Here is a 27,836-nt window from a genome sequence, read left to right as displayed (position 1 = left end):
AGTAGCTAATATACTGACGGTTTTATCCGTAGTCCCCGCTCTTTAAAGGAAACACGGACAAATGTTCTATATCGAAGCGGTTCGTGGTTAACGATTAGTGGGCTCGTATCGATAACTAAGAGATTGTACGCTTGGCCCTTATTAAGATAAGTCACCGGTATCTCACTTATGTTCTTGACTATGGCGGTCGGTGCTCCTAAAGAAATATTGAAGCGGAATCTAGATACGGTAGAGCGCGGTGAGTATTGAATAGAAAGTTATAGATTAGGTTTAACCCACTTCTTACCATTAGTATAGGACGTGTCACCAGCTATTTGAGCCGAAAATTCCGTCGAGGCCATCAAATTAGATGCTATTTCGATATGTATATCATTTAAAAATTCATGGAGGGTATCATCTATAGCATTAGATCCGGAGTCGGGGTGTATAAATACGCTTAGCGTATATGACGGCTGCTAAGTGTTTATATCATTCATTGGATTTATGAACTCCGGGGTGACCGGCTCAAAGCTGACGCTGTGGTTATTGTGTATAGCTGGCATTTCCGACAATAGGGTCAAGTGTATCCCTATCGGACTATGCAAATCCCTAGCCTAATTATGGAACATTGCACCCATTCTATAAGAAGTGGTGGTATAAAAGCTTATATGCTGGTTAGTAGGCGGTATTATGGAATATGGAGCAGATTCTATCTATGAGTGCGTTAACCCCAGTTTATGTATATTTTAGGGAGTGCGGTCGTTGTTAGTGATAGGTAACTTGATATTATGATCCTCAATTTTCATATCGTTGTTCTCGGCTATACTATGAGTAAGAATAGGGTTAGTCCTGATCTTACACCTATTGTCTAGTAGAATAAATGATATTATATACCTTAAGGCTATTAAAGGCTCGCCTGCCCTTATATTACGCGAGCTCTGGCTATCTCGCCGAGGGACAATGTCTAAGAATGCTTGCCGAAACCGACTGATGAACTTAGTATCCGGCTTTTGAGACTTTCTCCTACGTAGAAAGAATATAATGTTATAGAGGAAACCAATTATATTATTGGCAACTTAAGCGTAAAAAGCTCACCGGTTGTTGAACATTGTTATTTTACCACTACTTCGCTTGAGCCGGGGGAGAAGAGACAAAATATGTCCACGGCCAACTGCTAGTACGCTTGGATGCGTCCCGTCTCTTCTTCGGTGTCAAAGTGTGGAGTATCGAGGTTAGGGATTGTCCGAATATCGTGCGGAGTGTTCGATAGCTTCAGATTGTGCGAAACCTTACATCAAGTGAAAGGTCCTATAAGGGATTTGCCTTTTGAAGGAATACTGGAAGCTCGGACTAGATCAGAAAGGTGAAGGTAGATAAAGGAGCCCCGAACAGATTGCAGAACACAGCAATGGATAATGTTCCCTTGTAGTGTATAATTTGAGAGTCGAGGGGCGGAAGGAAGGGATATGACGATGTTTGAAGGGAGAGGTGAGGAGAGTGGTATGGCTGACGACTTTCCAATGGAAGATATACAAGAGACCCCAAGGACGTCATCCACGACCAGGAAAGGGGGCCATTGGATATGTTCGGAATATTTTTCAGCTAAATTGTGACCTCGGGAGGAGGAAAGCGATCGCCACCTTGAAACTGATAAGGACAGGGCGACCACTTTCGGTAAGAAAACCTTTTCTTGTTATATTTTTGCTTTTATTTTTCCTTTTTCCTCCAAATAGCCCCCAACGAAATCAATAATTCTAGAAGTTCTCCAGATTGGCAGAATATTTGCTCTGAATAAAGTATTGGTAAGGAGGAATATATTCTGGTGGAAAAGGCTACCGAAGAAGGTGTTCAGGTATGGAGAAACCTGTCAATTTACGCTTACCTATTGGGTAGTACAATATCCATGGATAGACACATATAGATGATATAATTTGCCATAGTATACACGATATATTATTCCTTTCATTCAGTCTAGGAACATTTCTTATTAGCATCGTGACGACAACTATATGATCTATGCTCCCCATTCCTAGATATATAACGCGGAATGTGGTTTATTGCCAGGCACGTGTATACGTATAGTTCTACCTCGCCTGCGAGTTTTCCGAACACGACTCATGCCTATAATTACTTAGAAGGGAACCTTGGAAATATTCCCCTTGCTCGTTAGTTAATGTACTTCGGAATGACGCTTCCACATTGTTGTTGGGTTTAGTAGCAAATCAATGCTATTTAGGGTTATATCATACGAGAATTCTATACATGCAATGTTTCTAGCTTTAGTCTATTGTTCCAGATCTCAAATGAATCAATATCACAGCCCTATATACCTAGTCTCCGACGTCATACTAGTGTGTATATTGTACGGAGTACAATATACAAAAGTACTTTAGCCGCGACGGAGGTGTATAGAACCGTCAATCTCTGGTAGTCAGCCGTGGTAGGTGGTCGGCCCGACCGGATCTGCATCGAAACTTGATGTTATTCGGTCGATATATGTCTTTCCGTTGGAATCCATTGGCTGGGCCTAGGGATATGTCAATTGATGCAGTTGGTGTTGCCTAAAACATTTTAATATCTGCCGACGATCTCATCTTCGGTCTAATACGGCTCAAGGAAACCTGGATTCATGCATAGAGGCTGTGGTGCGTCTCATAGTGCAACAAAATTACAGGTAACGTTATCTATACCCATGATTATAAAGCTAGTCTGCTCGCCGACAGCCATGGATGGCTTATAATGGTCATAGCTTGTGAATATATGCTAGGATGGAATGTAAGGCATGATATGTCGTCGATACGATATAATACAACCACATACCAAGTCAAAACGGCCCCAGTCAAAACAGCCCCAGTCAAAACACCTCATTGATAGAAGATCATCCACTATTTCCCATTGACTACCTTCTCCACTATTCTTCGAAAGTGCCTAGGTAGGGCCCAGAGGTCCAATTAGGACTGAGGTAACGACATTTCTCCCCAAGCTATCAGATTTACTATGACAGTAGTAGGAACATGAGCCGTATTGAAAGTAGGGTCAGTTATTGGCTGGTCTGACTTTTATGGGAGTATCGGGAGAGGGGCTACTTTTGTAATAAGCCACAATAAGAAAAGTGTACGATACGTTCAATTTTAATACGTAAAGTTCGTGGGGCTATACCTAGGTAGCGCTAATCGGTTACATCACTCGTGTAGGGGCCCACGAGTCCACAGATATGATGGTCGAGGTTCTCTACACTAAGTACCGTTGGCCAAACGTGCACGCAAATGCCCAGGTATGTATAAAGCTCGGTAAGCAAGTGATCTACCGTAGAGCCATAGGCCCTAGACAAACCCATAGACAAAAATGAAACAGAAACCCAAAGAAAGTCCATCTCTCCGTCGTTGATCGGCAATTGGGAAGAGGGGCCGATCTACGCTGTCTTGCAGTGGTAGGTGCTGGTATAGCTAGTCAGGCCAAAAAAGGGTCTTGCCACTTGATCTCAGGCACGCTGAGCTTCTCTGATGGATGAAGTCCCACGGCACAGGTTACGCAGCTCCGAACCAGCCGCAAGCATTTCCCGGTTCTCCGCAGTACGGTTTCCTTATTGGTTGTGGCTGCTTTAACCTGCCGAGGTCGCGCATATTACACTCGCTGTACTAGGACAATGTACTTATGCCCTCTATAACGAGCTCTAGTCCGTTATTCGCCCTGGCTAATATATATGTATCTGTGGAAGTATAAAAAGTTCCCCGGCCTCGTGGGTCGAGCTTATAAGGTTCCGATATAACTAGCTCTATAACGAGAGATCGGCGGTGGCTACCTTTAGCCGCCTATTATCACCTATAATAACGGGGAGCACGACCCTCGTCTGGATTGGCCGGCTAAACGTGCCGTCTAGAACTTAATCTGTACCGGTCGAGATTATAATAAGCTACGAAGTTTATAGATTGTACCTATGATTGCTCTGGCCTACGTTACTAGTTACGTGCTTTTCCCTCGGCATGTTGATCAATTATTAGGGTAATGGAAACCCATGACTTTATTGCTAACGTTCGGTAAAATCCTCTAGCTCCGTGAGGACTTCACTAAATTGCCCGTCTCAATGAAATGAAGCATAACTTAGTTATTCGAAATAACTCGTAAGATTTCTTTCTATAGTCCCCGATCATTTTATAGTAGTCACCGCTATTCCAAGGTGGGGAAAGAAGCTATCGCTAACTAATGATTTAACAAAGACCTAGCTAAGCAATATAATTAGCTTGTCGTTACCCTAAAGCCGAACACTAGAAAGAATCAAATTATTGGAAAGTGACATTCTTATCGATACTTATCAGTTTGGAGGTAATCTATTTTAGTGAGATAGGTGCCGGTAGGCGATCAGTGGCATCATCTATCGGAAAATAATGGCCTAGCGTTTTGCATCTGCTCTTAGCCCTCATGTGATAAATGTCCGCTGCTGAGGGAGGCCAATCCACGAATGAGAATTGGCCAATCAAGCAGGGCGGCTTTCATTCCGCCAATGATTACGCCCCATTTCAGTGTTATCGTTATGACTCACTCGGACTACCAAGGAATCTTACCGTTAAGACGAACGGCTACGACCGACGGTTTAATACTTCCTTTTTAGTGTCCTGCTCGCTTTGGTTGATTTTGACCCACCCGCTGGACGGAAGGGTGAAAAGACAGGAAAATCCTCCGTCACGAAGCGGATGCTTGGCGATCGCGATGCCCAGCTGGATGCTGAAGAAAGTTCATGCGGACAGCAATCTATTTGGCGCCACGTCTATGATTTGATGAAATATGACTCAGCCGCATGCCACTTGGGCCCTTATTTCTGGCTAGACCCGAAGGGAAAGAAGCATTATCGACTTCGGACGCAAACACTCTGACGTCTTGTCACCTATGCCGAGAAAGGTGGTATCCTAGAGACGCATAGGGACGTCCCGGATGAAATCAAGCGCATTATTCATATTCGCATCCATATTATACATATCATGCATTTTGTGCATTTTGCGCGCATTAATGAATCTTCCGTTTCCCCCGGTTTTTGTATTGCGGAATACACGTTTCCACTAGCCAACGTGTACTTCAAGTGCGATCACGGCCTCGGTCAAGCTTAAGTGGAAAATATCCCCCGTGTGTATACCTTATATTGTAGGGCTCGGTAAGCTCTATGATTCTGCGTGATTGTCTAGATACGACATGTGGTATGTTCGCGCTTAAAGTGGGTCTCCTAGGCTCTATTGCTACACTGCTATATGAATTATTTGCCGGTTTCTAGGACCTTGAGGCCCAGTTGTACGGGCAAAGCCGCTATATATCCCACTAAACCCAGATGCCTTGTGTGTCCCGCATATCGTATCTCCACTTATTGTGTCTGCCTCGCGTGGCTCCCGACAAATATAGCTAGAGCTCCTAGGAAATAATAACCACTTTCCAGGAACAAGAAGAAGAGTGCTAGGACTAGCCAAGTCAACACTAAGCCCAGTATGCGCTTTTTGAAGCTTATACATATTGTGCCCTTTGCTACGTGGTAACAGATACCAGCTCACAATCTATATCTTCTCCAGCAGATTACATGCAAACCTCGCGATTGACCCGAGACGCTTTTACATGTACTTTCTTATCATATCCTAGAATCCTTCACATCTACAGTGGGTATTGGGCCAAGTATTGGGCGATCCCTTGCACCGTGAGCGGTATAGCGGTGCATATGGGTAGGGGATGACGGGAATCACTGTTAAAGCACTGTGCCGCTTGACTCCCGGATAAAGGGAGTATTATGCTTTCAGCTGCTGCACTAGTATAGGAATTTTCTTAGCTGCAAAGCTGTTACTTCGCTTTAGGTGTAGGCACTATCGCTATCGGCGAAAATTGTAGGCCACGCTGATTTCTAGTTGTTGGATGTTCGCCAAAATCGAGCCAAAGACGTCTCGATGCACTCAGAACCATATGGTTCGGCACTATTAGTACATCAATGGCCAACCAGCATGTCCTACAATTAAGCCACAGCCGTGCGCCCCGATAAGGCCTTCCCAAAAGCTGGAAGTAGAAGCCTGGCAAAGAAGCCAAACTAGTGATATACCCCTAGGTGCATTTAGATGGGCCTGAGCCGTGGAAGCCCATGCTCCGGATCTTCTCCAGACGACAAGCGGCTTCAAGCGTATTGTGTTACATGCCTCCAGTACAAACCATGGAGTCCACGAATAATTAAAGTTGCTACTTGTCCGCGCAGTGTGATCCCTCAAGTTCCCTCACTCACGTGTTTCGCACGGCATGGCCCACCCGAAGGCTCCTTGTTCTTGCACGGCCGGCACAACGAGCCCGTTGCTCTCCTTTCAGGTTGTGGGACTGAACATGGGTTAAGTTCCAGTCCGCTTTGTGAATGTTCGCGGTAGTGGATCGAACTGACCGAGGTGCCTTCGTGTCATTTTTATTATCCGTTAGCTTCATTTGGGCGATTTGACCGGATATCTGGTGAGACTATAGGAGAGGATCTGTTCTTCCTGCCGCGGGTTGAAACGGCACTGGGAAATCTGTTGCTTGGCACAATTACCCGGAATGCTGTCCGTGCAACAAGCACTAGCTTCCGGCTGTCCCTTTGGCCTCGGATGGAGCCTCTACCGTATTCGAGCTTCTCGGACGCTCTCCGCTACCTGCGCTATCCCCGCTGCTATCCCTGCATCCACGGTTTTTTCTGCAAATATATCGAGTAATTACGGGTGAGATTGATCTGATCAAGCGGTATTATTTGCAGGCACATTTCAGTAAAGACCTTGATAGTGAATAATGAGTATTTGATGCCCTTCTTGTTGTAAAAAGCCTCGGAAATATATAACCTGCTTTGCATGCGGTGTAACTCCCCTTGCACTACGTCGCCGCTTGTAATATGTTTATGTTGCCAAGATAGGACAGGGCAACCCGGAATAGGCAATTCCTTACTATTCTCTTGCAATATCCATCAGTCCTGTCACATTCTAACTTGGGGGGAGTCCCAGTCATTGTGTAGGCTGATCAGTCGTTTCCCGAGATGACTCCAATGCCCGTTGGAAAAAGTGCAGTGAGCTAGCTGCTTATCGTGATGAAGCTGGAGACCATCACTCTATTTCCTCAGGTGTGTGTCAGCCTTCGTCAAGTTCTGATTGCTCTGCTGTAGGCCATCGATGCGCTTGGACACACACGGCTCCCATAGACATTATAGAGTCCGACAAGTCGAGCTGCGGGAAAGGCGAAATTGGGATCGTCGCTCTCGAGGCTTGCCAGAACTTTCAAGGTGGGTTAAAACGGCTCGGTCGCCAGGGTGTGTCTGCTGCGAAGTGAAGGGCTGCAATGTTCAGCAAAAGAATTAAAGCCGAATCGTTTCACTTACCAATGGGGCATGGTCAGAACTTTCCTATGATTTGTCCTTTTCGCTAAGGACTGGCAATTTACCGGGCGGCTTATCTCCTTCAATTTCCTGGTCTGGCGGGCTGTTTCGTATCAAAAACCCAGCGGTCGGCTCGAGCTTTCCTGGTCATATCATTGGTTGCTATAAGTTCATCATTCCTTACTCCATCAAGGAGGCCCAGGTCTACAAATTGCGCTCGATCGCGATCGGGATGCTGATGCGTATTTGGCTCCGCGAAACAAATAATAATGAGCTGGCCTATATAGAGAGGAAAATTAGCAACTAAATGCCACCACAAGCCAAAAACATAGCTTTAAGACCATATGAAAGCTCTCTAGCGCCCTTCTTTGTCGTCCAGTGGCTAAAATTGAATTCGTGAAATTTTTGGACGCCGGCGGTAGTCTAGCGCAATTGCGCTAGTCTAGCGCAATTGGATGAGTCTTAGCTATAGCGGAATAATGTCTCATTTACGGCATTCGCCCCGTCCAAAGTAACATGGTATGTCATGGGATCCGACGAGCTTCGTTCAACATTACGGCAACAGCTTAACTCGCCAAAGTCGGGGAGGAACTTTCTAGATATCTGGTTTTGGTGAACGGACACAGATCCATTAGTCTGGGAGACAATCTGGATGCCCCGGTATTAGCGGCTTGTAGCTGAGGTGTCCGATGTGTCAACTAGTAGGCTAAGAATGAGGAGGCTTTGCGTCGCCTTCTCCTTGTAGGCGGAGCTTATGCTAACAGCCTGACTGTCTGCGAAGGTACGGCTCATCTGCCATAAACCGAGACAGAACATCAGCATTCCTCTATGTCTTTTGAATTTCGGAGCCTAGGAAGGCAACAAATGCCGTCCGAAGACGAGATCATACATTCGACACCAACAGCCTACGCAACTTTGAAGGTATTTGAAGGGTTGAATATTTAGCCACCTATATGAGTAGGGCAGTGGTATACGCTCAAATTGAGCAAGGACCTAATAGACATAATCTATAGAGAGAAAGTGAGAAAGAAGCCGAGTTCGATACGAATATCCTGGAGACTTATTGGCGGTAGTAGTCACGTGGAAAGGGACAGGCAGCATGCAGCTGTACCGGTATAGGGAAGGTCGAGCAGACAAGGCACTTGTTTGTGTGGCATTCGACACGAGTGACAGAGATAAGGGTGTTCTCTTGTTATACGATCCGGGCTAGCAAGGATTGATCTAGTTGGACGAGTTATCGTAGCTTACCTATTCCATGGAAACCCCAAAATGTGCGCTTGAGACGGGGCGATCAGCTTGCGCCGATCATATCGACTTTTACAACTTGGTCACTTACAACTCTCTGTAATGCAGCTACCGGCCATGCCACGCCGCATTCAAGCTCATCGCAATCGGCTGTCGCTTAAAAAGCCGCGCTAGATTGGATAAGATAATTTGTTGAGACAATAAAGGCGCGCGACGAACCCACTTGTGATAAATATTTCACTTCTATAGTGGGTAAATGCGTCGCGATGCCAGAGGTTCACCTCAAGCTCGCCTAGTGGCTGTTTTGATTCCATCTCCGAATACTTCGGCGTGTCGACTGAGGTAGCAGGTCTCACAATAACACTTTTTTACTCGGTTACTGCGCGTGTCCCCTTATCTTCGCTCCGCTCAGCGAGTTCTATGGCCGCCGATGGATTTTATATATCAGCTTTGCATTATACCTTACTTTCAATTTTCTGTGCACCTTTGCACCTAACCCTGGTGCCCTGCTAGTGGGCGGATTTCATACTGGGACCTCCGTATCTGCAACTTTGAGAAAGCGCTGAAGGAGGGAGAGAAGAACGTGAATAAGGAAATTGGAAAGTGGACATATAGCTCCAGGTATATCCTCCTCTGTGAATAGTTCAGCATATAGCTATGGGCGGCCAGAAAGCATTGTCATCCATCTACCGATTCCAGTTGCGGCATATTTTCGCAACTTTTATTTTCCGCTGCTGTTAACAGGAATGGCTATAGAATATAGTAAATAGGAAGCATACCTATCTTATAGGACGCCCTGGGTATAGTTGTTTAGACATGTATACAGTTCCTATTTCTATCAGCCAGTAACTACTCGAGTTTGTTCGTCTGTCGAAGTTGACCTGTAAGCTAACAGAAGCCTAGATAAAATGTGGGTGTGGTGTTATTTGGTGCTGCTAGTAGGCTCACCCCGCTTATCAGCCTCCTAAACCCATGTATTTCCTGCCCACAAAAAGCAAGTAGACCAAAGGAACTGTTCTTTCGCCGCATCCTCTCATATAGTCTCCACGCTATTTTTTCCCCTATTACTAAAGTAGGCGTCCTTTGGTGGTGTATTTATCCCCAGTAACTCCGGCCGCGTGTTATCATCCAATTTCCCTGGCCGTGTGCACTGAGAGTGCAAGCCCTTAAGGTTACACTATGTTTATGTCTGCCAGTCACCGCACAAGGTAACCCAACGCAACAGGCATAATGAGGATGTGTTAGCGGACTGACGTTACCGATGCTATCGCTACTTACTGTCAATTGTAGGGAAACCTGCTGTCTGCCGCGCAACTAAAGTTTTGAATATAATATGGCTGAACTTGATTGTCTTAGCAATTACACCCAAAAGGACGAAGCTACCGAGGAGAATTACACATAGCAAAACGGCCTATATAAGGTCACCATACGGGTATAGCAGTTTATTTAGCGCTATTACGTAGATATTGTCCCGGGTGGGCGAAATGCCGAGGCATTTTCACCAATGAGCGGTCTCCAAAGTAATCCAATCATTGTAGCATAGCAGGACAACCCGAGTGTCCGTCAAATAACGGTTCGCTCCAGATCCGAGGGTTTAAAGGCTTTCCAGGCTTCTATGCTAACTTGTCACGATACGGCATATGCCTCATGGTCCATGAGTATTCTTCCTGAGATTTCCTTTTGGGAATCCCATGTGCAGGTAGTGTCCACGTCGTAGACAGAGTTACAAAGACCTTAGTTCGTGACTGTTGAAGCTTCCGATATAAGATTTTGTACTCCGAGCTGCGGTCCTAAATTGATATACGGCGCTTGTTACTGAGAAGCGAGTAGGAGAAAAAGAACTGGCTTCTAAACAGTAATAGGCTAGTCTTTAGGTGAACCTGTTAACACCAATAAAGCTGTCGAAAATTGAATCGGTATAATTATATGGCTCATAAAGTGCAAAGTCGTTGGACATTGCAGGCAACGCCGTGCTGTCGTTATTACAGGCAACGCCGTGCTATCGTTATTATATGCGCCGGGTCCGATGGGGTTGACATCATCTGCGACTGACTCATCGGACCACATCCCAGTTGAAAACGACGGCCATGAGCGAACAGACAGGCTGGGATCGGAATCCATGTTAGAAGAGCCTTGCAATACGGCTTATGTCATCCTAGCGAGCTAGTGGTTGATTCGTGGCTTGGCACGCGGCGTGTTGGAAAATGTAAGGTGCTCCAAACGCCTGGCTCATCGCAGGCAGTACAACTGTGCAAGAAGGATATCTTTCTTTTGTGTTTCATCGGTGAGCCGCCGCTCAAACTGTTTCTGTTCTCTTCGGTTTTCTTCGCGGCTTTTGTTGGCCGCGATACGGTTTCGTTCGAGGTGCTTTGCCCGCCCGGGACTGACGGAGCGCGAGGTTGACGAGGAGGTGAGTGATCTGTATTTCATGATTTCTTTGGTGTCTTTGTTATACTACGTATGGGTGTGACAGAAAGCGCTGTCTGGGACAATAGGATGGGCCGTTTTTGCTTTCCCTTTTTAGCCAATGAGCAAAAGATTTCGGTAACCTACAATATAAAGTGCGGATTGATATAAACAACCTTTAGCGCAGATGGTCCTAGAAAAGTATAGAAGAGCGTGGTATCGAAATCAATGACGTACGTACCATGTCCAGGATCTGCACAGGGTCTGGAAGGAAAATAATAGCAAGCTTCGAAACAGTTGCAATCGGATCCGGTTTCCGGATTAGACTTGCACGTACTTCCCCTGCATGTCCTACATATTTGCCGATAAAGGCCTCAAGCTGCTGTGCTCACCAGATTATTCTTGTTTGCTAACTTCCCTTTACATTCAAAATTATCCTCAACCTCTTTACTTTTCCCTCTAGAATATCAAACCCGACCGAGCGGGGTTCATATTTCGCCGGCGCCCCACCTTTAGCCTCTATAATAACTCAGATCTGGCAGACCTATTCTTCTCCCACGTCTCCCTACGGAGCGCTTTCCCTTCAGGAAAATGCTTTTCTTCGAAAAGTCCTCGAACGCTACATACACCGAACAGAGTCAACGTTCCGTTCTGGAGGGCCAAATAGACACCGTCTTAAACGATACTTCAACTCACGCGCATCCGGTGTACAACCAGGTGCAGGCGTATAATGGATGGCGACGGAATTTAGTTAAAGGAGGGCCGCGTCAGAATCAGAGCGCAGGTATTTTTCATGGGCGAGACCTTGCGAGGCAGAATGATGTCAATGTTACTGCGACACAGCGCCCTCCAACCCCTGGGCTAGAAACTGCTAGCAACTCAGGATACTCTCTTTCCGGCCCTACTTACACTCATGCGGCGCCGGTTACTCCTGTATACCAACAATTCGCTATCTGCAAAGCGGAAAGTACTAGTACTACCCAACTGCCGAATCACCTAGATGCCGAGAAGGAAGACGAAGGCTATAGAACGGGAGAAAATTCTCACAATTTCGACCATCCACCCCAGCCTAACTCCGGTGTAGTCCCTCCCAGCACGGGGGTCATGTCCATAGCCGAAAACTCTTCTTTCCATCATACACCTACGAGTGGACCCATTTTAACCTAGGACATCCCTGCCCAGTTTACCTATACTACCTCAGCGCCTCTTTATGACCTTAGTAACGAGGCCAGTAAGACCGCCTACGCGGCTCAATCCGGTATCCCTCCTTAAATCCACTCCTTGCCGTTATATATTGCACCTAGCACGATCTCGCCCGTGAACACTTTGCCTCCTTCCCCTTCTGCCAGGTCCCAAACTCCGTTTACCGCACCAGAGTCGCAGGAATCTTCGCAAACCCCTTCGCAGGCCCTCAAGAAATGCTGCGTTAATAAGCACGGTTGGCCATTCGAAGGCCTTAGTGATGACTCCCCTTGGGCCCCAGAGGTTCAAAAGAAATACGACCAGTTTTTACATAACGAGCGTATCAATGTGACTAAAGGCCTCTAGGACCTCTTTCCCATACAATCAAGGTTGTTCGTTGGTTCGTGCTGTCCTTGCTCATATTACGCTAATTATCTAACTACTTAACCTTATGTAAAGGCAACCTTCTAACGGAGCGCATCACCAAGCGAGACATGTTCCATATCTTCCATAAATATGGCAAACTAGCGCAAATAGCGATCAAGCAGGCCTATGGGTTCATACAATTTTTGGAGGCTTCCTCTTGCCACGCGGCGCTTAGGTTCGAGTAAGGGGTGATCGTGCGGGGCAGAAAGATACGTGAGTGCCAGAACCACCTATATTCAAACATTATATGCGCCTACTAATCATTCTAGATCTCGAAATTTCCAGGCCTCGAAGACCTACTCGGCCTGCTCCAATACCTCCCCGGGCATCCCCGCCGTGTCGTTCGCGGTCACCGGAGTTCGGCCGAGCTCCCACGCTCCCTACCGCTCGGGTCACTGGAGATCTATACGACCAGCCCTACGAGTCAAGTCAACTGCCTCCCAATGGTTTCTGTCATGGGTTCTTTCATTGCAGATGCGGTGATCGTCGTTCACCGCGATCACGGACCCCTAGGCTTTGCCGGGCTCGATACGAGCACCGATCGCGCGACAGAAGTACTGCAAGGTTTGAGCGACGAAGACGTCCTCGCTCACCCCGATCTCCTAGGGTTCCCTATTCTAGGGATCGACGCTCTCGTAGTCTGAGCCCTAGAGCGTTTCGTATTGACGAAGGCGAAACGTATTTGCCCATCCCTCGACGAGCCCCTCGTGATGTACCGGATGTGCAGCTCGTCGTGCTAGAAGAGCTCGATAGGTTAGTTAATACTTATGGTTCCAAACCGCTCGAGCTTATTACTAACTTGATTCAGAGACTTTGTTTTTTATGTCGAAGATGTCTTCCGCAACCGTGGCCTACGAGTAGATATACTTGTTCTCGGCCCCGGAATTTCCCTTGGCGCAGCAGTCCATCGCCAGTTCATTGAAGGAGTTCTTGCGGTTGTCCGCCTTTCGCGTCCCAACCAAATTTCCAGGAAGATACCCTTGCAGTTATTTGATCGGACCGCCGGGTTGGACAACGTTCGCTTCCTCGGTAAGTGCATTTTATCAACCATTTTCGTATTGGCACTTTCTGACGATGGGTCATAGACTATCCTGAGCTGGACCCTAATATGTCCGCTGAACTTCTAAGCCACCAGGCGCAAGCTATATAACGGGGAGCTGCCCCGATCGAATTTACACCAAATCCCGCTTTTGTTATCCCTACAATGTCGCCCATATCTATTCCTCAGCCAAATCTGCCTATGCCCTCTAATTATCGCAGCCTTACGAACCTTATTTACTCGCCGGATAGCCCTAGGATTCCATCTCTCTTGTTGGTAACCCAGCGCACTCCTTATTCACAGCCCGTATCTGCCACTTAGTTGCCAGTTTCCTGTTTTAACGCACCACCTGCACCTGATCTCGCCAGTCTCATGCCCAATGCAAATCCTCGACAGGTTATTCCCATAACTACACAGCAATCTATCCCTCCTTCCAATCTCGAGCCCCCCGAACGCGCCCGCGCCCGTCGTCACACACCCCAACCTCCTTTCTCTCCTGGCTCGAGGATGGGCCGGATACGCCACATGGCCATGGACCCTCTAGTTTCACATATCCTGAACCTGATACACCATCTCGCAGAATGAAAGCAAGCAAGAATACCGGGGGAAACGAGAGAAGGCACATAAACTTAAACCAACTTCATACCGCCACCAGTGTGGTAGGATACAAACAAGAAATATTCTGCCAATATTAAGAAGTAGAAGAGTTGTTAGGAAAGTTTCTGGGGGCGTCCTGGTACGATATAGATACGAGTGAAGAATCTGAGGCGTGCCTGATATAGGTATGATGATATTCAGACTAATCGCTGGTCCTCCTAAGAAGTTCTCCGTCGTCCCTTTTAGAGGGTTCGCTCCGTGCGTACGCAACCAGTTAAGCTCGTGAGCGTTCATTGCATCGGTTCACATGGTTGTCCTGGAATCTAGACCCAGTTTCTTGTCTGAGCTTTTCAAAAGGGTCTGGACCTTTTTTGGCCATCATGCCCTCGGAAAGAAAGACAATCTTCATCCTGAGTCTGAAAGTATGCCAGTTCCTATGCGGCCAGGGAGTAGAGATTTTAGTAAAGGCAACATATAGTTAGCTGCGAGTAGAAAGGAAAGAAATAACATTCAGCGGCGCGAGCCTAGGATGGGCAGGATTGGTTCTAGTGAGACTAAAAAGTCCTCCGGCCAACCGTAGGTACAGCAACGGGCTGTCCATTCAAGGGATCAGATCTCAATTTTAATGTGTTTCTGGAGGGGCCGCTCCTCGACCGTCCCGGAGAACATATGGTTGGCTGCGGAAGATGTTTGGGGGGAAGATCTCCAGCAGCTAGGGGCGGTGGGTGCTCTACGACGGGCCCTACAGTACCTGGATTGACAGGTTCTACCACCTTCGTCAGAGACGGATTCTGGAGCAATTGCAATCATGTATAGGGCAAGGTGCCGCTACGTGCAGATCACTCGGTGTTAGTCAAATTCGACACGCGCCACGCAGACGGGTATCGAACGGCTCTCGATAAACTGCGGCAGTTCTCAAAAGGCGTGCCATTGGTGATAGCGGCTCGGTTTAGTGAGTAACTTGCTCCAGTGTCTTTTTACGAGCTAATGGGAAATGCATTCATCGCGGACGTGTCGGAAGCCCCAGCCGTGCTCTACGGTACCTTTCAAGTAGGATCGATGTTTGTGGGCCGTGGATCTGTGATCAGTGTCATGGAAGAAAGACACAAGGCGATCGGCCAGCGTCATAAGCGTGTGGCATTGGTGGGGTTGGCCGGCGTCGGGTGAGCTGGCCCCATAAGGAAGCCTATTGAATAACAACTTTAGATCGGTCATCCAGAAAATTCAGACAGCGATCGAATATTCTTGTCGTGTGCGAGAATTAACGCTTAAGACGTGGGTTTTCTGGATCCACGCCAGCAATGCGGCGCGGTTACGACAGGGCTACTAGCAGGTTGCCGGAGTCGCGAAGATTTCGGGGCGGGACGATCAGAATATGAAAATCCCCCTAGCTCGTGTATCAGTTGTTATACAGTGCGCGCAATAGGCGCTGGGTGATGGTGTTAGCCAACGCGGATGATGATAGTATATTTTTCAGTGGCAATGGATCCAATGAACGAGGGCCACTACGCGTATCGGTCTGCACGGAACACTCTCGTGGTAGTGACGACGAGGGGCGCCCTAACAGAGTGTCCTTCTGCGTAGCATCGGCTACGATATGAACCTGCGGCGAAGCGTCCAGCGGTACAGACTCCGACAACCGTTCTTCCCGTTCCGACCGGATATTCAACATTTCATGGTGTTCTGAGTTTTGATCGATCGAGCACGAGAGCTATGGCTGCTGTTCGTACTAGACTCTGATATTTCATTCGGTGCATCTTGCTGGTCCTGAGTCAGGTCAACTTGACTAGCCATGGCCATGAACTCTGCTCTTCTAGCAAACGATGATGCTGTGCTTCGGGAAACCAATTCGCGTAACAGGACTTGCTCTCTGTTCCTGAGCAGCCGTTTAGACCAGTGCGTTTATATCCTGCTCCAGAGTTGCCTATGACGGAATTGATAGCTCGCAGGTTTATTAGCGCCGTTACGTGCGGTCGTATGGTTTGAATTTAACGCTCTCTCGCAGCGCCACACTTTTGGTTCCCAGGGTCCTAGGAGTGTCCGATTTTAGCCTTCTAGGATTTCCAAGTGCTTCTTCATCTCCTCCGACGACGACGAAGAAAGCTGCCTTGCTGTCTCTACTGCTTCATTCTCTTGTTCGCTTACGTGCTCTTCCATGTTGACCATCTTTCAAGATTCTCCCCAAACTATAAACCGGTGGACGAAAGCACGTCTGGGATATATAGGGTCGAACTTTGATCGATTATGAGAAGTGGCGAGTTGATCGATGTGCCAGATCCATGCCTGTAGCTTAGAAAGTGCTAGATGTGGCTTCTCTCAATTCCGTTATTTCGTACAGCCCATAGTCGATGACTCCCCCATTCACCACTCTACCTCTCGTTTACTTCACATTTCTTGGTACATTCGAGATTAATGAATCTGCCTATGAAATCATTCTCTTTTCAAAACCCCCGATATTTCATATAGACCATTGTTGTAGAAATTGTTGTAGAACAAGCTAGAACAGCTAACAAGTAGGATCAAGTTGAACTATAGTCAATCCTTTGGTTGCCCGCTGATTGATGATTTGGACTAGCTGTTTCACCGATGTCACACCTTAGATACTGAAGACGTCTCCATTCAGCTGGTCCCAGATATAGAACGCCAGGCCACACTGCACAATATACATTGCGTCTCCCGACTGCCCCGTGCTGCACATAATTGATCTAGGATTGTTAAGCCCGTAGTCTTAGCCACGAGGCTTCCGGCGCCGGACGGGTCAAGCCAAAGGGTTTCAAACTTAGCCCTTCCTCTTTATCGGTCCGCCCTTTCGGCATAGCTGTGTCCTAAAACGTTAATTATGAACAAGTTGTCCCATACAGTGGTACAAACATACAGAGGGGCTGTTAAATTGCAACGCCAATCGTTGTACACAAACTTAACTCTGGTGGGATAAGGGTAAAAGGGTTTTGGGAATAAATAACGGAAGATGTGGGTTGTATATGCGATTGAGTAAAAAGACCAAGCATTCGAAGAAGCGAATGAACGCATTATCAACATATTTGCTTGCTTCCCTCGAGAGTTTCCCACTATGCGAATAAGTTCTGGGAGCTTTATCAAACTCGGTTGGTAGATGAATGCAAACTCCGGCTTGATGTCGGTTATAGATTTTGTGGAATCTGGTCATGGTAATTGCTTTATGCTTTCAAGAGCTCTGGCTGTTAGGGTCGTCGACTATAAACTACTAGTATCGTTTTAGTATTATATTATCTTTGAGTGTTCTCATTGCAGCGCTTTAGGCGACGTACGAAGGTAAATGGTGTCGAAAAGTTGGCATCAACGTTAAACATCAATGTTGAACAAAAAGCACCATTGAACACCAGCATCACGTGAGTTTTCGGCGCATGGAAGATATCCATATGAGTCAACCCTTGTCAACGGCAGGAGTTGGTCGAATCTCCCAGTCCAAGTTCGTTTCCTAATCGGCCGCGTTGGTTCTCCGAACAGTGACTATTTTCTCATGGCTTGTAGACGCACCCTACACCAGCTGATAAACATAAGCTCGATAAAGAGACAGAAAATAGATGACTACATCTTGTCTGGGAACTGCTGGGTAATTGCTCAGTCAACAGTAAAGCGTAGTTTCCTCGAGTACAGCGAGGTGAGGTATCGCAGACAATCCAAGGCAAACTACGTCGGTATCAAGGATATTCCCGTCACTATTCGTGCAAACTTGAAAAGCGTTATGCACAACTATTACACATCTTGGAGGTGTTCGTTGTTCATAGTACTATGTAGCGAATCACAGGAGAGGAGGATAGCAAGTTCCAAGTTCCGGTCTCTCCCGAGGGCTAGAGTCTTGCCCAGGACCGGTGGGGGGTTACCTGGGTTATTAGGAAAAGCGCATGATTTGGAGTGGAGACTGTCGTGTGGCCAATATATTCAATAACTACCCTGCTTCGTTCACTTATGGTTAAAAGAAAATTAATTTATCATTTGTCTTTCCTTCCGACCGTTCCGTCTGTCCTCACGTTTCTGACCACCAGTTGTTCAAATCAAGACCTACAAGTTTGCTTACCGTTGGCCCTTATGCTTTCACCACTATAAATCGACGATAACTTGCAAACTATATCTCTAGTCTAGTTTATTCTACTGATATGTGTCGTAGAAAGCGTCGACGATATTGTACTTTCGGTCAGCTCTCAAATAACCGCATTTCATTGTTCACCAACATCGTATCTCTCTTTCCACATAGTGTTAGTATAGTTTGCCCGCATTTCAATTTGCACTCCAGATATTGAGTACCTATACCAGGTTCCGCTTTTTATCCCGCGCGTGAGACCCTCACGTTTCTAGGATCATATTCGATCCTAGAATCCATAGCATAGTTCCCAGACACGCTTATTGTCGCTCCTAGGGGTCAGAATCATAGTTCCCAGAAGGCCTACAGCCCCTAGGTTACCGTCCTTAGGTTTCTGTCTCTAATATAACCTGTAATTCTATGCTAAGGATGCGGCCGCCATGCAGGTCGGCGAACCCGGGAAAATCAATCAAAAGCTCGCCATAACGAAGCCTATACAACCAATTGGAACGACTGTGCTATAGGTCGCATTCATAGCAAACATATAAGCTGCTCGTCATTTAGAGGCGCTTACGGGATTCGCGAATTTCCACCTACAGCTGCTTTATTTAAGCCCACAGCAGACTATTCTCTTAAGTTGTAACGTCAAAAGACTTCTTCAATTCCTCCGCTCTAGTTTCCAAATCTCGCGAGTGCTTCTCTTTGCGCTCCCGGCAAGCCCTTTGGGCGGCACGGTTTTGAGCTCTGCGCTTCTACATTGTGGTCAGTAAAATCCTTGTCTTGATGCCTATTTCTGTGAGTTCAATAGGCGCGGGGTAAATACCGTCATCGATTCTGAATCCAATGGCTTCTTATCACGTATCTTCGCCCTACTTTCCCCCTGCTTCTTCTTCGTCCCTTTGTTATGGATTTTGACAGTCCCATCTGTTGATTTTTGCTTCTCGTCGAACTCGTTATTACCTACATCCGGCGTGCTGTCAGTAGATTGCCGATTAGATCGACCGAGCGGCGAAGCTCGAAATCCGCCATAGATTTGTAATCCAAGAGAGAGCTCCCATCATCGCTACAGTCAAAAGTAGTTACATCAAGTTGCATATTGTCTAGACTGCACCAGTGAGGGGGAGCGGGATTCTGGGATGAGGCATGGCCAGGAAGAATACCTTGTTCGAAATTGGCCTGATAGAGGCCATTCTTGGACTTCTAGGATGGCGTGCTAGATAGAGCCGCTAGGAGAAGGTCTTGTTGACAAGGTGAAGGGTGTATTCCCTCCTGGTGAAGCTAGTCGTAATTATCCATGGCAAACAGTGGTATTTGAAGGCGATAATAGTATTAAACGTGAGGATAATTGCCTAGAACGTCACAGTCGAAGCTTGCTCAAACTGAAAGAAAAGCTGCAACATCGCAATGCACGTAGGTAAAACTTTGCCAAACACGAAGTTGATTTCCGGATAAACTTTACTGTCATGTTCTGCATGCGGAAGATACATTCCACTTTTCACATTCAACGGAACCAAAACAGGTATGCTTTGAATCGGGAAAATGAATAACGACTCTTTTAGGAGTACGGATGGTCGGAGACAAGGTTATAAATCTAGGTGGAGAAAGGAAGAAGTGATGACCTCAAGCCGCTGCCTTGTTTTGAATATTTTGCTACTCGTTCCGGCAATGAACACCATCAACAATTACTTGCATTAACCTAAGTTGTGTTAATTATACAAAAGAGCTGGGTCGCTAAATCCAACGTCAGATATGCTGATCGGTGGAGCAATCCATTAATAATCCACGCTTCAAGGCTAAAATAATCATGAATGTCGAAGATCGTAGAGGTATCTTTTCTTCTTTTTCTTCCTCCCACACACTAACATCCTCTTCAAAAACTTTATTCCAATTCACAGTACGCAGCGCAATTCCATGATGTTCCCCAATCAAATCGTCCTCGTCTCCGGAGCTTCTGGCTTTATCGCCACACACGTCCTAGATGCTTTCCTATCTGCTAGCTACTCTATTCAAGGCATGGTTCGATCTGTGAAGGTGGCAGATAAGGTCCTTCGCACATATCCACAGTACAAAGTTAAACTCAGCTTCGCAATCGTTTCAGACATTGGCAAGCCCAATGCTATTGACGGATGTCGTGAAGCGCGCCGACAGTATCATTCACACAACGAGTCCGGCCCAGTCCCAGGTGAACGATAATGAGCGCGATTTCCATGCTTGCAATCAATGGCACGAATAACATTCTCAATTCCGTTTAAAGGCACGCACCGGGTGTGTAGCGCGCGTGGTCACTTTCTCCTTGGCCTCGAATGGTCGATTTATCCAAGGAAAAATGGCCCTGTCACATGCCCTGTCACATATACACTAAGGTGGACTAGAATCCCATGGCATATCAGGAGAGGAACCGAAGAAGAATACATCGAGTGCAACAGACGAAGAATACACCGAGAATCCCAAACAAGTCTTGAATCGCCGTTCAGACAAAGAACCTCCAGACGAGGAAACAAAAGCACGGTTCGCCATCGGAATCGGGTCATTGATATACCTAATGGTCGCAACGCGACCGGATATCGTGTTTGCACTAGGCACGTTGAGTCGCTTCACGTCTCAGCCACAATCGCACCACCAGGTCGCTCTGCAGAGGTTGCTTCACTATGTCAAATCTACGCAATCCCATCGCATTACATACCACAGTGGTCAATTGATTGGATACACGGGTGCTGACTTCGGCGTCTCGGTCATCACCGATAGAGCCTACTCGACGTCCGGCTACGTGTTCCAACTTGCGGGTGCGCCGGTTTCCTAGTCATCTAAGAGACAGGGGGAAGTAGCCACATCTACAACCCATAACGAGTACATTGGACAATACAATGCCATTATAGATCTACAGTGGCTTCGCACCTTTCTGGATGGAACGCAACTGTATCGGTCCCAGGTCACTAATATCATGGCCGACAACCAGTCCGCCATTACGCTATCTCGCAATGCCGAATTTCATAAACTAACGAAGCACTTTGACGTGAAATTTCACTATCAGCGAGCCGTGCTAAATACAGGCGAGATTAGGCTTCAATATGTTTCGACTAAGGAACAGGCCGCAGACGGTCTCACTAAGCCATTGAGGCCTACAGTCTTTGCCAAGTTTTGTGGTCTTCTAGGAGTCGGTTCCTCGGAAACTCCAAGGCAATATACGTGGTAGCGCAGGCGCTCTTTCCCCTTTATTTTCCCACGAAGGTTTTTTAAGTGGTTTTACCGAGGCCTGACTGCTCTACGCAATTCTAGTATCGCCCTGCCAGCAAAGCGATCCTAAGGGGGAACCGGAATAGAAACATCTACCGAAGGCGGTCACCTACGAAAAATCGATAACGCTTTACCAGCGGCCTACACTAGGAAGCTATATGGGAATTTACCTAGGGCCGAACGTAGCACGGGCCATAAATGGTTATCCACTTATACCAAGGCCTTCGGCTTCCACTACAATAGCTAGTGCGTGCTGGCACGCAATAAACAGTCACCCACGTGCTGGTAGACTACCCAAATCTAAGGGAAATTCGACAGAAGTTAAAGAGTGAAGCTGGGGTCGCCTTTAATAGCGTATCGAGTCTGCTAGGAGGCTTAACTAAAGGTGAGAGAGGTGAAATAGACATCGTCTCGCGGCCTACAGACGGTTATGGTCGTGCTAGACTTCGCTGAGGCGTCACAATGGTTCTAAAGTCGCGCGCTATGAGGGGAGCCTAACAATATGGGCGGCAACTAGGCCACGATAGGCCTTGACGAGGCTCTAAGTTCGTTTTTATGAAGTGGGACGTCGTACATGTATATCCACGGATATATAGTTACTGTAGCCTGTACGATTTGCGAGAGATCGGAGTAAATGAAATCTACTACTACCATTGTAGAAATGTTTCGTGACGTGACGGTGCGATTTGTAATAAATCATTCACACGGTGTCCAGGTAACCTTGGGGCAGGTTTTAATGACATTCAAAGTACTAGTGGCAAATGGTGTTGCCTTCTTGAGCCTAGCACTCATATTGCAACTTCCTAGTCTGGCCTTCAATAACGGTGAAAGAAATGCCTCAATAACCCCATCTTGAAACATTGAAGCACGGCAATTTTGGATAAATACTGGCACAATCTTGCAGATGCTTTTTTAACGTCTTCAATGCATACAGTAGGCAGATATGTGTCTCGAAATCATTACACCCCAAACTAAACTCGTGCAAATTTCCTGTCGGTATTGTCGTATGAATGCAGGCTTGTGGAGCTCGGAGTGGAATATCACGGCGCCGAAAATGGAAATTTACAGGGGGAAGCCGGATACTTAACCTACCGATCTGATTTTCAACCAGCCGACATCGGTTCAGACAGGCTGATCCGAATATGCAGCCTACTGGGGGTGGTTTTTTGTGGGGGGTGGGGGGCGCGGGGGGTTGAATGAAGAATTTCAATCATACGGACACGTTATCAGATCAAAATGGAGAGAATCCCATCCTACAAAGTCTATTCATCGTGGTTAGTCCTTAATAATTAGGTTACGCTAGTGTAACGTCTGTATTCTACCATTAGCTTGCACGTGACAACATTTTACATGTGCAGACTTTTTCCTTATCGTGTTGCATCTCTCCATCTGTTAATTGATTGAAATATGTCCACGCAACAAGCAGGTGGGTCCCGGTGGTGGTGTGGTGGTCGTACTCGCTTTGATGCCCAAAAGAAGCTAGGAGGTTTCCTTCATCCGGACTAACATAAATCATATGCCTTCTGTTCCCATAATAGTTATAGCTCAGTATCAGTGGCAAGCTGTTTCGAATTCTACTGTACCGTCAATTGAAAGTATGTCAGATGTACACTCGAGCACAGCCATGCCGATCAAATCAACCTCTCTAGCCAACTTCATTCTCATCAGTTTGGCCTCATACAGGAGAGATCGGCTGTCCAAACATACAACCATGATCTAGATCGTGGTACGGGGTCTGTTACCAAATCCCGATAGCGCTAGTTCGGAAACAACATTGGTGTTTTAGTTTTCTTCCGGAGCATGCACGATTATATTGCCATTTTCTCGTCACAGCTCGGTTACGATGGCAAAGAGCGCAGCAAAAAAGTTCACAACCGTCAACGCCGATCTCCAGTCTTGGTGTCTTCCGTAACGTAGAAGGGTTGCATGTCTTGGTCTAGGCGAATTGAATTAGCCTTCGAACCCAAGGAGATAAATCGCCAGGTCCCATATGCGACCTCCTTTACTCCATTAAATTTAGTTGCTGGTCAGACGTCGTCTTGCCCTACTATACTACCACGAATTTGCAGCGAGACACGTCCTTTTTATTTCACTAGTCAAGAAAGAGATTCAACTAGGCAACTGTTCAGGGAAATTTTTGGGTTGAGGTGAGGAAATGGCTCACGGCAACCTACTGAGAGGGCGACGGGAAAATAAAAAGGAAATAGCCTGCAGGTTAATCCATGGGATTGGTTTGGAAATAAGACTAGGGTTCACTGTTCTAAGCTACTGTCATACTATTTACATGATTCACTATTAAAAATTGAGGACCACCATCCAGGCCCATGTCCTTCCTGTCCCAGATGTCATCTTAATCTAGTACAGCGGCGTTCCATTAGTATTTGCACCCCGCCATTTCTACCAGTGACCGCTCCATCCATCCCGCCTACCTATTCCAACTAGTATTCTCGCTCCAACGGCGGGTGCCCTATTTAACATGATAAGTTGGAAGATCCGAATACGGAGTTATACCGCCGGAGAACAAGCGGGCCTCGCGCCTTGCGTATCACCGAGCGCCAATACCAATGAACCATGACTGTGTCTCGTCATCCTGTGTAAAATTTGGTGTATTATGGTAGAACCTGATATAATATGACACAGTTGGTTACGATTGGATTAAAAGTTAGTATACGACATAATTCTGGTAATGCGGGGGTTTATCTTCCCTTTGGCTGTCTTGATTTTACTTTGCCGACTGCGAAGGTACTCATGTTCAGACTCGAAATGTTGAGCAGGGAGACAAATATCAAAACAAGGAACAAGGTGCATTAAATCCCCGTGCGCATTTTTCGGTTGATTGTAGGTACCCCCAATTACAAGCCTTCTTATCCAATATTAGATACGATATCTTACCCCCCCACCCTCCGTGTCATGGATTCCCCGGGACTGCGTCTTCGAATTGGATGGTGTGCTTCGCGAGTGAACATGGAGGGAGCCATTTGACTTTATCCATATGCGCCTAATGTATAGCGTATTTCCTCCTGAGGGATGGGACCAGCTATACAAAGAAGCCTACAAGTGAGTTTCAATCCTTATTATTCGGTCTTCTGAGTCATCAAGCCATAATATCTTTCTACTTTTGCTATAATGGCTGCCTGAAGAAAGACCACCAGCCCTGGAGGTGGCACGGGGTTTTTATCAGGTGCTCCGGGCGAGCCGACGGTCACTCAGAACCTATGAAACGATGAGCAGCGCAATCGAAAAAGCCGGATTCGTGGACAAACATGAGGAAAGGTACAAGATCCCCCTAGGACCTTGGCCTAAGGATAAGTTACTGAAGGAGGCCGGCCACCTCCAGTATGCCCACTGGAACGCCGCTCTAGAGGGTTGGGCGATGTGGCTTCTCACCCACTTTGGGAAGCCGGAGCCGTGGACCACTTCCAGTAGCTTGTTGGCCGTCAAGAGAAGAATCATCATGCAAACCTGTGGGGAGGGGTTTCAAGTTGCATGAGACTAGAGAGAATGGTGGATGCACAAATTAAGTCGTGGCGGGCGCTCGATCGAGAACGTTGGAGCCCAATGCTAGCTCTGCCGCTCTTCATTCTCTCCGCTCCTTGCGATAGTAGTCAACAGCCACCGCACTCCATGATTTGAGCAACAGAAAGAACAAGGGGAAAATGATACTGTTGTGTAAGAAAGAAGAGCATTATAAGTTCTTAGCCTCTGCTTCTTAGCCGTACTGCATGGTGATATTCTTGAAGCAGCTTTCCTGACCGCGTTCCGGAACGTTCTGAGTTGCACACGTTGCTAGCTGCCCCGCAATATGTTAAAAGTTCTTGCCGCCGAAAATATCCTTAAGATAAGTTCATATACGCCTTGCTGGAAGCTTTCCGCTGCTTACTCTCCTTTTCTGGACAGCCCATAGAATGCAAGAGCTTCTTGCATATAGCTACTCCGGACAGGCAGGCCAGATTGGACTATTGAATGGCCCCTCCTGGCTCGGTGGTGCTCCAGTGGGTGCTCGGAAGACGTCCTAGACCGTAAGCATAGGTCCGGCCATTAGCGCTGTAGCCCTCGATGCATAACGGTGGGTTGAGAGGTCAAAGTATACCATGAGTGGATGTGGGAAAATTCGACAATACAATACCTGGCCGTTTTTGGATATCGTCTGAACTCATATTCTGGACGTACTTTCGTGACATTCCACATCACCAGGGATTACGGAGACATGCATTTAGAACCGCTGAATGAACATTCGTCACCAGTGAGCCGTTGAATATGAGATACAATGACGGACGATTCCGCAAGCATTGCACCTGCTCATAGCACCACCTAACTAACCGAGACATCTATGAACTCCACAGTATGTACGCATCACATCCTCCTAACCGATTACACGAGGTGGGGTCTGTTGGGAAACGAAATCACTGATTATGCTGTGGATAATGTAGCCACCAGCCACATGGGGAATTAACGATCCTGATGGCTACCAAATTGACCCGAGGTCACAAGCTTCATTGACCTAAATACTAGGACCTGGCCTTCAACGCTCTGAGGCTTGGTCAACTCCCTAATCGTCTCGTTGGTAACTATCACTGTCATTAGATACGGCTCAAACAGTCCGCTGAAAAACAAAACGTCTATGGCTGTATTTATGGTATTGCCCTCTCACCCTGATACCCCCAGGGCCGGCATTACTCATGTATTCGGGTAACAGTAACAGAATCGGGTTAGACCTGTATCTACACATAATCCCCGTTTATTGGCATATACACTGAACAGTGTCTAGCGTTTCATTCCAGGATTTTGACACGACTTCGGGGTTCTCTTCATTTCGCCTAATGAATTTCTCGAATTGTACTCTAAGCACCGACTTGGCCAAGTCCGTTTGAGGGTGTGCTTTGAAAAAAACACTAATGAGATGCAGGTAGGAGATAGGATCTCAGTTGGGTAGGAATAGTTCACCAGAACTGGAGAAATCGCCAAACGCAATTGGGGCCGAAGTCTCAGTCTATATACAGCAAGGGTTTGTGCATCGGAAGAAAACCCAAAGACTCTCCATGTCACGCTAGGTCTGTTGCCCAGTGAAGTTCGCGCAGACGTGGAGCTCTCTAGCGCAACCTATCAACACTAGTATTCGCATTGTTAGACTCATCGCCAGGATCACACATCTACAGGGTACGTATAGCTTGATGTAGGGACCTCACATGCACGCCCGGTCAATAATTTTCTCATCTCGCGAAATGAACCGATTCATACTGGTCGTTCGTTGACCTCGTTTTGTACCAAGGGTCTCCACACGCTCAAATCAAGAGATAGGGAATGAACAGAGGTAATATTGACCTAGTTTGATTTGATCAAAAAAAAAAAAAAAAAAAAAAAAAAAATTGGTCACAGTAAAAGATAACATTCAGAAGTGTTGGCCTAGGTAGAAATTTGGTAACAGTCCAACCTTTATTGTCAAAATGAAGCTGTCCTACCCACTTCGCTAGATTTTCTGTCTAAACGCATCCAAGTAACTTATGCTGGGATTTTCTGTTCTAAGCAATTATCATATTAGATTAGAAGTCTCATTGTAGCTTTGTATTATGCAGCGAAGGCGAAGTCTTCAAGGACTCGGGGTGCACATACTCTCAAATGGGACATGGTTCATCCCCCGAGTTTTCTCACCACAATCATACATTTTAACCCCAGGGCAATCATTAGAAATCATTAGATGGATTCTCCTAGAAAATCGTCATGTTCATCTTCGGTTCCGACGATGCTGTTGCTCCTTTCTCAGGGGCGATCAAATCAATGTCCTTCCAATCCAATATTTCCCCGCCCATAAAAGAATCATACTCGTTGCCATCAGGATTTGAGCACGCTAGGACTCCTTTTACATGTTGCGAATTGAACGCTCCCTTCTCGCCCGCCTCCAACTTTTCTACCGTGTCCGGCAGCGGAGCACACAGAAGTGCCTGCTGTGATTTTTCATCAAATAGCACACATTCCCAACATATGGTGATAGACTCCAATTCTTTTTGTGATGCTACCCGAGACATGTAGTGGGCGTAAATTGAGCGTATTGACCCCTGTTCGAAGTGTGCTGGATTAGCAATAATAACCGGTCCTCGTTTGGCCGAGGCCTCCAAATACCGCGGCGATTTCACGAGCTCTGATTTATCTCTTTGGGCCGAAAGCAGAGAACGATTGGGTTTTGTTGTTGGAGTTCAGTGGATTAACCAATCGAGACAATTCAGTGATTGGCTGAGAGATGTAGTTGATGCGATAAACAATATAGCCTCGCATCCCTACACGCTCTGAGGAAGACTTGAGGTGGTGGGTAGACCATGATGACC

General features: G+C 46.7%; 7 protein-coding genes across 7 annotated transcripts; 5 read left to right on the top strand and 2 right to left on the bottom strand.

Moving 5' to 3' along the window:
• Positions 1-10,801: 10,801 nt before the first annotated feature.
• N7489_003574 (uncharacterized protein) lies at positions 10,802-11,002 on the bottom strand (the record flags this gene model as incomplete). Its single annotated transcript, XM_056709329.1, has 1 exon — positions 10,802-11,002. One exon carries the CDS (start codon positions 11,000-11,002, stop codon positions 10,802-10,804), a length of 201 nt encoding a protein of 66 aa, XP_056573631.1.
• A 1,186-nt stretch (positions 11,003-12,188) lies between these two features.
• On the top strand, positions 12,189-13,736 carry N7489_003573 (uncharacterized protein; the record flags this gene model as incomplete). The annotated part of the gene is given in 7 exon segments (XM_056709328.1): positions 12,189-12,295; positions 12,328-12,508; positions 12,527-12,560; positions 12,620-12,767; positions 12,872-13,339; positions 13,395-13,615; positions 13,672-13,736. The coding sequence occupies 7 exon segments, from the start codon at positions 12,189-12,191 to the stop codon at positions 13,734-13,736; spliced, it is 1,224 nt and encodes a 407-aa protein (XP_056573630.1).
• Positions 13,737-13,790: 54 nt separating this feature from the next.
• Positions 13,791-14,210, top strand: N7489_003572 (uncharacterized protein; the record flags this gene model as incomplete). The annotated part of the gene is given in 2 exon segments (XM_056709327.1): positions 13,791-13,931; positions 13,947-14,210. 2 exon segments carry the CDS (start codon positions 13,791-13,793, stop codon positions 14,208-14,210), a joined length of 405 nt encoding a protein of 134 aa, XP_056573629.1.
• Positions 14,211-15,209: 999 nt separating this feature from the next.
• On the top strand, positions 15,210-15,552 carry N7489_003571 (uncharacterized protein; the record flags this gene model as incomplete). The annotated part of the gene is made up of 2 exons (XM_056709326.1): positions 15,210-15,385; positions 15,429-15,552. The coding sequence occupies 2 exons, from the start codon at positions 15,210-15,212 to the stop codon at positions 15,550-15,552; spliced, it is 300 nt and encodes a 99-aa protein (XP_056573628.1).
• Positions 15,553-15,621: 69 nt separating this feature from the next.
• N7489_003570 (uncharacterized protein) lies at positions 15,622-16,016 on the bottom strand (the record flags this gene model as incomplete). Its single annotated transcript, XM_056709325.1, has 2 exons — positions 15,622-15,905; positions 15,953-16,016. 2 exons carry the CDS (start codon positions 16,014-16,016, stop codon positions 15,622-15,624), a joined length of 348 nt encoding a protein of 115 aa, XP_056573627.1.
• A 4,180-nt stretch (positions 16,017-20,196) lies between these two features.
• On the top strand, positions 20,197-20,475 carry N7489_003569 (NAD dependent epimerase/dehydratase; the record flags this gene model as incomplete). The annotated part of the gene is made up of 1 exon (XM_056709324.1): positions 20,197-20,475. The coding sequence occupies one exon, from the start codon at positions 20,197-20,199 to the stop codon at positions 20,473-20,475; it is 279 nt and encodes a 92-aa protein (XP_056573626.1).
• Positions 20,476-24,739: 4,264 nt separating this feature from the next.
• Positions 24,740-25,006, top strand: N7489_003568 (uncharacterized protein; the record flags this gene model as incomplete). Its single annotated transcript, XM_056709323.1, has 1 exon — positions 24,740-25,006. The coding sequence occupies one exon, from the start codon at positions 24,740-24,742 to the stop codon at positions 25,004-25,006; it is 267 nt and encodes an 88-aa protein (XP_056573625.1).
• Between the last annotated feature and the right edge of the window lie 2,830 nt (positions 25,007-27,836).

The sequence above is a fragment of the Penicillium chrysogenum genome (assembly GCF_028827035.1).
Source record: "Penicillium chrysogenum strain IBT 35668 chromosome Unknown utg000001l_segment0_segment0, whole genome shotgun sequence".
Lineage (NCBI taxonomy): Eukaryota > Fungi > Ascomycota > Eurotiomycetes > Eurotiales > Aspergillaceae > Penicillium > Penicillium chrysogenum.
Note: the sequence above shows the minus strand (reverse complement) of the source record. Positions and strands in the feature narration are given on the sequence as shown.